At 49.4% G+C, this 11,950-nt stretch overlaps 1 protein-coding gene across 1 annotated transcript in view; it reads left to right on the forward strand.

Annotated features, from left to right (window-relative positions):
- CARD11 (caspase recruitment domain family member 11) overlaps positions 1–6,492 on the forward strand; it is a 78,360-nt gene extending 71,868 nt beyond the window's left edge. The window contains exons 22-23 of the mRNA XM_060260863.1: positions 3,196–3,311; positions 6,283–6,492. Of these exons, the coding sequence (XP_060116846.1) occupies positions 3,196–3,311; positions 6,283–6,487 (321 nt within the window). The 3' untranslated portion in view covers positions 6,488–6,492. The remainder of the gene's footprint in view (positions 1–3,195; positions 3,312–6,282) is intronic.
- Positions 6,493–11,950: the final 5,458 nt, after the last annotated feature.

Genomic DNA, 11,950 nt, shown 5'->3' on the forward strand with positions numbered 1-11,950 from the left:
AAAAAGCCTTCCTTCCTTCCTTCCTTCCTTCCTTCCTTCCTTCCTTCCTTCCTTCCTTCCTTCCTTCCTTCCTTCCTTCCTTCCTTCCTTCCTTCCTTCCTTCCTTCCTTCCTTCTTTCCTCCCTTTCCAGCTTCAACTTTCCCTTTACCAGTTTCCCCTTCCCCTCTGTCTCAATTTTCATTTCTTTTCTGTGTGAACTATTTGATTCAGCCAACTAACCTTTAGTTCCTGAGCTCTCTTTTGTTTTCATCCCCACAGCTCCCATGGACCTATAGAGTCCCTTTCAGATCTTGCATAGAATGACTTCACGGGGCAGGAAACCATCTATACATTGGTTAGAAGGTGCCTGTAGGCCATGTGGTTCTCTTCAGGCATCCATGAACCCTAGGAGAAAGCATAGGGAGGGCTATGGCTCAGTGGCAGACCATCTGCTTTGCATGCAGAAGATTGCAGGTTCAATCCCTGGGCTCTCCAGTTCAAAGAACCAGCTAGGAGCAATGTTCCCTCTAAGCTGCAGAGTCTTGTGAGCAAAAATTCTACTTTGTGAGCTACTGGCCTTAAAGTTGTGAGCTGGGGCTATCCTTCCTGAGCTAAGACAAAAATGTGTGAGCTGGAGGCTAAAAATCTGTGAGCTAGCTCACGCTAACTCAGCTTAGAGGGAACACTGGCTAGGAAGTGACGTGAAAGATTCCAACCTGAGACCCTAGAAAGCAGCTGCCAGTCTGAGTAGACAATACTCACCTTGATGGGCTGTTGGTCTGATTCTGTACAAGGCAGATGTGGGTGTTCATATTTATTCATGGTCCATGGCCCAGTGGTAGAGCATCTACTTGGCATGCACAAGCTCCCAGGTTCAATCCTGGGCATCTACAGTTCAAAGGGACCAGGTACTAAGTCACACGGCTCACCTCTGTTCGAGTCCTTGGAGAGCCACTACCAGTCAGAACATGACAAAACCTCACTTTGAGTGATTCTGCACTCACGCTGGTCCAGGGCAAGCTTCCATTTTGGGGCGAAGCAAGCTGGCGATTTCGCACCAGTTGCTCCGCGCCGGCATTTTGCACAGGGCAAACCCGCGATTTGCCCTGCCACAGTGTAAACCTGAAAAAAACAGGTTTACACTGCAATGGGGCAAATCGTGGGTTTGCCCCGCACAAAATGCCGGTGAGGAGCAACTTGTGCGAAATTGCCAGCTTGCTCCGCCCCAAAACGGAAGCCCGCCCTGGACCAGGGTGAGTGCAGAATCAGCCTCTGACTCAGGTAAGGCAGCTTTGTTTAGTCTGGCTCAGTGGTGGAGCATCCGCTCTGCATGCAGAAGGTCCCAGGTTCAATCCCTGGCATCTCCAGTATAAAAGGATCAGGCAGTTGGTGATGCGAAAGACCTCTGCCTGAGACGCTGGAGAGCTGCTGCCAGTCTGAGTAGACAATACCGACCTGGAGTGCTTTCAGACCATGCTGAATAAGGCACTTTGCGACTGGATTTTATTGTGTTCAAGGGCAAAATCCACTTGCAAATGATCTCTGAAGTGGATTGAAAGTTCAGCATGTCCGAAAGCAACAGTAGATAGACTGACCCTCGAGAGGGCAGCTTTGTGTACTCATAGGCAGTGTTCCCTCTAAGCTGAGTTAGCATGAGCTAGCCCACAGATTTTTAGCCTGCAGCTCAAGCATTTTTGTCTTAGCTCAGGAAGAAAAGCCACAGAGCACAATACTTTTATGCTGGGATGCCAGTAGCTCACAAAGTAGAATTTTTGCTCACAAGATTCTGAAGCTTAGAGGGAACACTGTTCATAGGGATGGGCATGAGTCCCACGTGCTCGTTTCAAAGCAGGCCCCGTGATCCCATAGTGAATATCTGCAAACGGTTGATACGGAAGAGGAAGGAACCTGTGGAGCTTTCTTTTAAAAAAATTAAAGCTAGCTGGTGCCATTGCAAGAGGCAGGGGACGTGCAGAACAAAGATATTAATGTTCGGCCCAAACAGATGGCATCTAATGCGGGATGCCTGTTTCTCCCCCTCCCCCTTTTGAGAAGCAATTAGAAGAACACCTTGCAATCGAACAAACGAAGTTGAATTATGTGCGTACAGTTTGTACACAGTACCTTAATTTTGGCATAATCTGTTAATTCTCATTTGGAAACAGGGCTTTGTTTTTTTGTAGTGAGCTAGCTAGAGAGAGAGAGAGAGAGAAAGGTGTCGGAATGGATGTGGTTCAAGCGCTGTGCATCCAGGTGAGAAGACCTGGGGTTGCCAGCTCTTTTGGGGAAATACCTGAGTGGTTTTAGGGGTGGAGCCTGGGTAAGATGGGGTTTGGGAGGGGAGGGGCCTCACCGGGATATAATGCCCTAGAGCGGTAGCCCCCAACCTTTTTGGCACCAGGGACCGGTTTTGTGGAAGACAATTTTTCCACAGACCGGTGGGGGTGCTGGAGTTTTTGCTGCCCCCGTGCACACATCCTGTCTCTCCTCCCCCATGGGGGTCTTTAAATGAGGAGTAGGCAAAGGTCTCTGCTTCACTCCGCGGCCCCGTCACTAACAGGCCACGGCCCAGTACTGGTCCACAGAGCCCTCCCTCCAAAGCAGCCATTTTCTCCAGGGAAGCTGATCTCAGTCAACCGGGGATCAGTTGTAATTCCTGCAAAGGAAGTGGGGAGGAGGCAAGGGCAGCGCCGCTCTTTCAGCGGGTCGCTCGCTGCTGCTGCTGCAGTTTCCCCCGCCAATCCGCTGATCGGCAGGGGGCGGCCTGGGAGGCGCTTCACGGCCCCTTCCCCAGCCTTAAAATGGTGAAAGCGGGGGACAGCAAGGCTGCCTGGGGGGGGGCAAGGCTGCGCGGGAGGGACGCGGAGGAGGGAGGAGGAAATGGGGTGAGGAGGCGTTACGGGGGGCGGGGGGGAGACCAAATTGGGTGCCCCCACCCTGCCGGCCCTGGGGCTGTGGTGGGCGGGCCGGCCCTAGGGCCAAAAAAGTTGGGGCCCACTGCTGTAGAGCTGCAGGAGAGAAGATCTATGTGGAGAAGTAGGAACAAAAAGCCGACACCTGGGCAACCATTAAAAGGTGACACGCTTTCCAACGCAAGTCGCTTTATCTGGACTGTGATCAGCGGAACGTGATTTGCTCGATCCATTTTTGAGATTGTGCGCCTGCGATCCCAGAAGTGTACTCACCCGGGCCTTTTCTCGACGTCCTGTTTACAGAACAAACACTGCCTGCTCGAAGCTGGGGTCGGCTGCACGAAGGATTTAATCAAAGCCAAGATCTACCCCATTGTTCTCTTTATTAGAGTCTCAGAAAAAAATATCAAGAAGTTCAGGTATGTGGATCGTTCTGGTATTGCCGCGTGTTCATTGTGTGGCGTTATCGGCTCGTTGTCAGCGAGAGGGACGGCGACATGCTGTTTCTTCCTTGTCAGCTATCATTTTCAAGCCTCTTGTTGTTCCGTCGCGGGGTTAGAGCTTTCCTCCTCTTTGGAAATAGCAACAGGATAATCACGGGTGCCGAAATCCATTAGCCGCTGGCACGGTAAAAACTGGGCAACTGGAAGGAAATAGGTTGTTTCTCCTCTGAAGAGTGCACACGCCGTATGAAATTTAGCCACCTGTGATGTCTTTATTTTCCACACAATTATCTCTTTTTATCTTCACTCTTTTCTCCACACCTTCTTGCCTGTTGCAAAGAAGGCATTCCTTACCTCTAGGAGCCTGGAAAATAGGAGTGGCACAAAGAGGTGGTCTCCAACTTGAGTGCCAGGGTGCCTGCCAACACTTTCCCAAGTGCCTGCCAAGTGTTTTTAGAAAGTGGGCTGGCCCAAGTGAGGCTTTTCCCCAGCAAGGGTTCTGATAGGCGATCGGAGATTTGATTGACGGTGTAGGTTTGTTTGTGTTTTTTTTAAAGTTGCTTTGGCGGCAGCTGCCATCACGGCACGAGGATTTTTGCTGTGTGGCTGAAGGAAAACTACGGCAGCCATTTTGTGACTGTGGCAGCAGCCATTTTTGTGACTGCACCCACCTTGCTGTGTCAAAATTTCAAAGGTGCCCACAGGAAGGAAGGAGCCAGTTAAGGGGGGAGGGGGTTCTGATATTTTAGCAGGAAGTAGACCGTAAAGAGGGAAGTTGCACACAGTAATGGAGGGTTAGGCCTGATTTACACAGATGGGAGAATGAGCATTGATTTCCACAAGTTCAGGTTCAGAAGGCAACTCACTTCTGTCTAAATTTGAGTAGACCAATTCAGTTTAAACCTGGGATGTCTTGGATTTAATAGCACTAATTGCCATTACACGTGGAAAGGCAGTCACAGTGGCTGCATGGAAGGCACACATGGGGAGCATTCTCCATGGTATCCCTTCATATCCAGGCCCACTTTTGGAGTGTTTTTGTCCAGCTTTGCTTTTAAGTGGTAGTAGATATGTCACAGAGATAGCCAAACTGTGACTCGGGAACCACATGTGGCTCTTTCACACATATTGTGCGGCTCTCAAAGCCCCCTCTGCCCTGTCGGCTGGCTTGGAGAAGGCATTTCTCTCTTGAAATCGCTTCTCCAATCCAAGCCAGCTGGCAGCTTGGAGAATGCATTTAAAGCTGATTTCTTTTCACCTCTCCCTCCCCTCATCTATTTGCCTTCCTTCCTTCCTTGTGGCTCTCAAACATCTGATGTTTATTCTATGTGGCTTGTATATTAAGCAAATTTGGCCACCCCTGATATATCTTTATAAGCAGTGGATAGATTGTTGTAGAACAAAGTAAGAATCAAGTCCCACCTTTAAGACCAACAAAGTTTTATTCAGAATGTGAGCTTTCGTGTGCTCTAAGCACACTTCATCAGACGAGTAGTTCTGCTCACTGTACCTGATTCCTCGGAGAGGAGAACTGAACATGGACAGGAAGGTTCTGAAATGGGCAGCTTCCCTTCCGCACTGCAGGCAATCCAGGGAGACCACAGAAGGAGAACAGTTTCAGGATGATTAGAAAAGCAGGCTAGAGCACATCCTCCACTTGGAAGCAGCCAGATTTGAACACCGCACCAGGGTGAAACCCAACTGTGCTGTGAGGAACTAGCCAATGGCATCATCTTCAGTATCATTTCTGCTCAGGTGCACAGAAGGGGACTGCAGGGGCCTTGATTTGGATAGGCCAGGCAAACCAATCTCATCAGATCCTGGAAGTTCAGCAGGGTTGGCCCTGGCTAGCATTTGGATGGGAGTTGGAATACCAGCAGTCGGGAGGGCACGCTCTATTCAGCCACCTCCCTGAATATCCTGCAGCAGGGGTCAGTCACCAGAGGTGCCCTTGACTTCCAGATTCTTCTCTGCAAAGTCCTTGGACGGGAGACTTCCTTGGAATACCAGGGATGGGAGGCAGGAGCAGGCTCTATTCAGCCACCTCCCTGAATATCCTCCAGCAGGGGTCAGTCACCAGAGGTGCCCTTGACTTCCAGATTCTTCTCTGGCAAGTCCTTGGATGGGAGACTTCCTTGGAATACCAGGGCTGGGAGGCAGGAGCAGGCTCTATTCAGCCACCTCCCTGAATATCCTCCAGGCCCCCGTAGGGGTCAGTCACCAGAGGTTGCCATGACGTCCAGGTGTACACATACATGCGCTCACACACATGCACATTAAAAAATGCAAAAAAAAAAAGGTGACCACAGGGATTTGTTGAAAGGTGCGGGGAAAGCATGCACGTGACAGAGATCATGCTTGGAGGGCTGTCATATAGAGGATGGCAAGGAGTTGTTATCTACTGCCCCAAAAGGTTGGACCAGAATCAATGGGTTGAAATTAAATCAAAAGAGTTTTGGGTAAACATTAAGAAGGACTTCCAGACGGTTAGAGTAGTTCCTCAATGCTCGAGGCTTCCTCGGGAGGTGGTGGGCTTTCCTTCTTTGGGGGTTTTCTCACAGAAGCTAGATGGCCGTCCGACAGCAGTGCCAATTCAGTAAACTTAGGCAGATCATGAGTAGGAGGGCAGGAAGGGTTGCATCGGTGCTTCGCTCTTGTGGCCCTTTTTTTCCATTCCCAGAAAAATACTGATCACTGCTTTGGGATCAGGAGGCAATTTTCTCCAGGGCAGTTGGGCAAGGGATCCTGGAGGGGTGAGGTTCTTTTTGTTTTGTTTTGGGTTTTTTGGAGCCATCTTCTGGGCATGGGGCAGAGGTCACTAGGGGTGTGGGGGGGAGGTATTTGTGAATATCCTGCATTGTGCAGGGGGTTGGACTAAATGACCCTGAAAGTCCCTTCCGACTTTACAAATCTATGATCATGCTTAGCTCTTTTTTTAATGTCTCAGGAAGCTGCTCCTGAAGCCGGAGGTAGAAGAGGAACTTCTCCGGATGTGCCGTCAGAATGAAAAAGAACTGGAGGCCTTGCCCTGCCTCTACGCCCCTCTAGAGGCCGATACGTGGAGCAGCGTGGAAGACCTGCTCCGGATAATTAAGGAAAAGGTTTTGGAAGAGCAGCGCAAAACCATCTGGATCGACGAGGAGCAGTTGTGAAGCGGGGAACCCGGCTGGCGAACAACAGGTCTCCGTGGTGATGTAAACAGAAGGGCCGCCGGATCCTTGGAGAAACTCTCTGTAGTAGAGCCCACTAGGCCTCTTCCATCTTTCCCCGTCAGGTGCTCTCAGCAAGGGGGAGAACGTTGCATGTCAGAGAAAGAAAAAAAGTGTGAGTCTTTGGCATTCCCGGATGCCACCTTGGCATCCTGGCCAGGAGTCCGAACTTTCCTGCTCATCAGGATTCGGCTATGGAATTTTCGTCCTGTACCCCAAGCATCCTACCTGTTATGGTGGCAGCTGATGCAGGTTGGCGATTTCAAACAGAATCTCCGCCTAGGAAGTTAAAATCGGAACAGGAGCTCAGACCACACAAAGGGGACAACTTGCCCACTTGCTAGCTGAGAGGGACCCCGGAAGCCCACCCAACTCTGGACGCATAAGAATGTATTTCCTGACTGTGGTGCCAGTTTTCCCCAGTAGTGGAGCTGCTCTCAGAAACGTATCTTCACTACACACACGTGTTGTTCTTATACCGGTTTGGGTGGTGCGCCTTCCTCTGGTGAATGCTGGGAGTTGTAGTTTTAGCGAAGTGCTGAGTATTCTCGGTATCGAAAAGATACAATTCACAGAAGTCCTTTGGGAGAGGGAAAGACTGTTTAAATCAACAAACGTTCAGCGACTGCAGTTTTGCAGGTAGCAACTAACGACTTCAGAAAGGTAGATGTCCCCTGAACCCCAAAATACTTAAACGGTATTTTCTGTCTCTTATTCCCTGATGTGGCATTTCCCCCTCCCCCTCAAAGGTCATCGCTCCTTGATTTAGTGACCTGCCCGATTCCACCCAATCAGATATCGTGCAATGGCAAAGTCACAGTAGCGCCCAGCAGTGTTCCCTCTAAGTTGCGTTAGCGTGAGCTAGCTCACAGATTTTTAGCCTCCAGCTCACACATTTTTGCCTTAGCTCAGGAAAAATGGCCCCAGAGCACAATAATGTATGTAGTAGCTCACAATTTTAATGCCAGTAGCTCGCAAAGTAGAATTTTTGCTCACAAGACTCTGCAGCTTAGAGGGAACATTGGTGTCCAGCCAATCGTTTCTGGCCGTGGGATGACCTCACTCGAGGGTGACGTTAATGTAGATTTCTCCCGGGGGGAGGGCTGGAAAGCTGGCCAAAAGGCGGAGGTGCTTTTCTACACTGCCAACAACATTCACAGAGGGCGGGGGTGGGATTTCTCCCGCGTTCTCCTGCTGAATGTGATTAAGGGAGTAAGCCTCGGCAGGCCTACTCAGAAGTAAACCCCAGTTTATTCAACAGGACTTACTCCCAGGAAAGTGTTCTGACAATCGCAGTCTCCGTCTTCCACGGCGATGGCTCAAGACGGGTAGCCATGTCAGTCTGCCTGCAGCAGAAGAAAAGAGCGGGCACATCTCTGTGCAGAGTTGCACCTGTCTAAGCCTGCTGAAATCAGTGGGCTTAGGCTGGCGCAAGCCTGCACGGGATCGCACTGCCTCGACGCCCAATGTGCCGTTTGAACGCGTGCTGCTCTTGCGCTAGGAAAGAGCAAGAGTCCCGTAGCGCCTTCAAGACTAGCAAAATGTGCGGCAAGGGGAGGACCTTTCCTGAGTCCCTGCTCACTTCTGCAGATACCCGTCGCACCAAAGCTCACACCCTGCCACAAATGTTGTTAAATTTTAAGATGCCACTGGACTCTACTCTTTTCTGCAGTCTCCGTCTGTGACATACATACCGGGCTGGCCCTGCCACTAGGAAAACTGGGCGATTGCCTGGGGCACCGAATTAGGCACCCCCATGTGACTCGGTGATGTTCTCAGTACGGGGAGGGGGGGCGCCAGAAGTTAGGCTTGCCTAGGGTGCCGGACAGTCTAGGGCCAGCCCTGAATACATACAGCCCTGGGCTTAGCAGTGTTTCAGGGGGAAAAATCACCGTGCGCCAAGCCCTCATCCTTTCTCTGTGCCTGGGCCAAGCACAGGGTGAAGAGAGCCAGCTTGGTGTAGTGGTGAAGTGTGTGGACTCTTATCTGGGAGAACCGGGTTTGATTCCCCACTCCTCCACTTGCAGCTGCTGGAATGGCCTTGGGTCAGCCATAGCTCTGGCAGAGGTTGTCCTTGAAAGGGCAGCTGCTGTGAGAGCCCTCTCAGCCCCACCCACCTCACAGGGTGTCTGTTGTGGGGGAGGAAGGGAAAGGAGATTGTGAGCCGCTCTGAGACTCTTTGGAGTGGAGGGCAGGATATAAATCCAATATCTTCATCTACCTCACAGGGTGTCTGTTGTGGGGGAGGGAGATAAAGGAGATTGTGAGCCACTCTGAGATTCAGAGTGGAGGGCGGGATATAAATCCAATATCTTCGTCTACCTCACAGGGTGTCTGTTGTGGGGGAGGAAGGGAAAGGAGATTGTGAGCCGCTCTGAGACTCCTAGGAGTGGAGGGCGGGATATAAATCCAATATCTTCATCTACCTCACAGGGTGTCTGTTGTGTGGGAGGAAGGTCAAGGAGATTGTGAGCCGCTCTGAGACTCTTCGGAGTGGAGGGCGGGATATAAATCCAATATCTTCATCTACCTCACAGGGTGCCTGTTGTGGGGGAGAAAGGGAAAGGAGATTGTGAGCCCCTCTGAGACTCTTCGGAGTGGAAGGCAGGATATAAATCCAATATCTTCATCTACCTCACAGGGTGTCTGTTGTGGGGAAGGAAGGTAAAGGAGATTGTGAGCCTCTCTGAGACTCTTCGGAGTGGAGGGCGGGATATAAATCCAATATCTTCACCTACCTCACAGGGTGTCTGTTGTGGGGGAGGAAGGGAAAGGTGATTGTGAGCCCCTCTGAGACTCTTCGGAGTGGAGGGCGGGATATAAATCCAATATCTTCGTCTTCTTGAAAATAAATCGAGGTGGCACAGACTTCATCCCCAATCTGCAGTGGCTGTAGTGCTGTTTTCCACCCAGCCATTTAAAGAGTACAGATTCCTGGGGATTTAGAGCAGGCAGTGAGAGGAAGTCCTCCGTTTTTAAAATCTTAAATTATAAGCCCGTTTTGCCCATCTGCAGCAAAAAAACAAACAAACAAACCCCCCACCCCCACATTGTCATTTGGCTTTATTTTTTTCTATAAAACTGTTTATGAGCACATATAAAATAAGAGGCTCTCTTGTTTTGTTTTTTTTCTTCTTCCTCCCAAAATAACAAAAAAATTGCACCGTTGGAAATCTCCCCCCCCCCCCCCCCCGTCTCCCTCCCCCAAGTTTTGTATTTGAAAGAAATGTACAGAGTTAAGTCAAAAACGCTTTCGGGAAACACAGTACTTGGAATGGGACTTGGGAGGTTATTTCTATATATTTTTTAAAAAGAAAAAGAAAAAAAAGAAAAGGGAAATTCATAATGTACTAGTTGCCACCTGTGATTCCAGATCTGTAATAATTAAAAAAAAAAAAAAAGACTGCTTTTCTGGTCTGGTCTGCCCAGCCGATCAAACGATTTTTATATTATATAAAGGCAGCGTTGTGCGGCTCATCACATCAGGGAATCTGTTGCACGCAAGGATTTCCTACCAACTTTATTTCATAGTATTTGATTTTCTTTTTTTCGTGCCGGCGTGCGAGCTGGAGGGTAAGCTGTCAGTCATTTCGCTGCAGCAGACAGCGTGGTCTGGGGAAGGGCTGTATGTGTATCTCCCCGCAAAGTTAAATGGAGATCAGCTTACGGGGATAATAAATGAACCCAGCTAGACAGTTCTCTTAGCTGATTCTGCTGAAGTGCCGTCCCGGCTTCAGGTTTGGCAGTAAAGAACCACAGGATAGCACGAAGCCATCGCATGTATTGGTAGGGTTGCCATGTCTGGGAAGAGAAATACCTGGAGATTTTGGGGGTGGAGCCTGAAGAGTGTGGGATTCAGGAAGGGGAGGGACTTCAGTGGAGTGTAATTCTGTAGAGTCCTCCTTCCAAAGAACATAAGAACATAAAGCCAGTTTGGTGAAGTGGTTAAGTGTGTAGACTCTTATCTGGGAGAACCAGGTTTGATTCCTCCACTTGCACCTGGAATGGCCTTGGGTTGGCCATAGCTATCACAAAGGTTGTCCTTGAAAGGGCAGCTGCTATGAGAGCCCTCTCAGCCCCACCTACCTCACAGGGTGTCTGTTGTGGCGGGAGAAGATTTTTATTTATTTTTTATTTTATTTACATTAAATTTCTGTAATGCCGTCTACACAAGCGGTCTCAGGGCGTCTAACAGTCAATTCAGATATTTACATTTACAATTTAAAAACCAATAAAATACCATCACAATTAAAACATTCTATGGTGCTATCTTCAGTAGAGGCAGATTCTTTTCCTGATGGTGATGGTGCTCATATAGTACTCACAGCTCTTTAAAGGAGATTGTAAGCCGCGCTGCGTCTGATTCAGAGAGAAGGGTGGGGTATAAATCTGCAATTCTTCAATTCTTCTTCAAAGCAGCCACTGAAAGCCAGTGTGGTGTGGTTAAGAGTGGGGGATTCTAATCTGGAGAACCGGATTTGATTCCCCACTTCTCCACGTACAGCCAGCTGGGTGACCTTGAGGTAGTCACAGTTCTCTCAAGGCTCTCTCAGCCCCTCCTACCTCACAGGGTATCTGTTGTGGGGAGAGGAAGGGGAAGTGGTTGTAAGCTGCTCCCAAGATTCCTTGGGTTCTGAAGGGCAGGGTATAAAACCAACTCTTCTTCATTATCTCCAGGTGAACTGATCTCAGTTGCCTGGACAGCAGTTGTTCCCTCTAAGCTGAGTTAGTGTGAGCTAGCTCACAGTTTTTTTTTAGCCTCTGGCTGACACATTTTTGTCTTTGCTCAGGAAAAAATGGCTCCATAGCAGTAGCCAAACACTCGTTCACAACCTCAATGCTAGTAGCTCACAAAGTAGAATTTTTGCTCACAAGGCTCCACATCTTAGACGGAATATTGGTTGTAATCCCAGGAGATCTCCAGCCACCACCTGGAGGTTGGCAAGTTTATGTAGGCTTGCTCATAGAGCTGCAAAGCACCGCATTTGAATACTTCACCCCCTTCCCTGCTAAGGTTACCTTGAGGACTGGTGACCCAATCTAAAGTCTCAGATAAAGATTTAATGTATAGATCATTATTCCTTTGTATTGGGCTTTAGGGAGCATATAATAAACCTAAATGTATGAGTGGAAAGATAGGGAAGGACTGCGGCTCAGTGGCAGAGCATTTACTTTGCAGGCAGACGGTCCCACGTTCAGTCCCCAGCACCTTCAGTTAATAGGATGAGGTAACACGCAATGTGAGAGAGCTTGAGACCCCAGACAGCCATTGCCAGTCGGAGCAAACAAAAATGATCTGACTCAGTAGGAGATAGCTTTGTGCGGTTGATCACTAGCATTGGCAGCTCCAAACTGGGACATCCCTGGAGATTTTTGGGGGAATAGAGCTTAGGAAAGAGAGCCCTG

This window comes from Heteronotia binoei, chromosome 20, assembly GCF_032191835.1.
Source record: "Heteronotia binoei isolate CCM8104 ecotype False Entrance Well chromosome 20, APGP_CSIRO_Hbin_v1, whole genome shotgun sequence".
Lineage (NCBI taxonomy): Eukaryota > Metazoa > Chordata > Lepidosauria > Squamata > Gekkonidae > Heteronotia > Heteronotia binoei.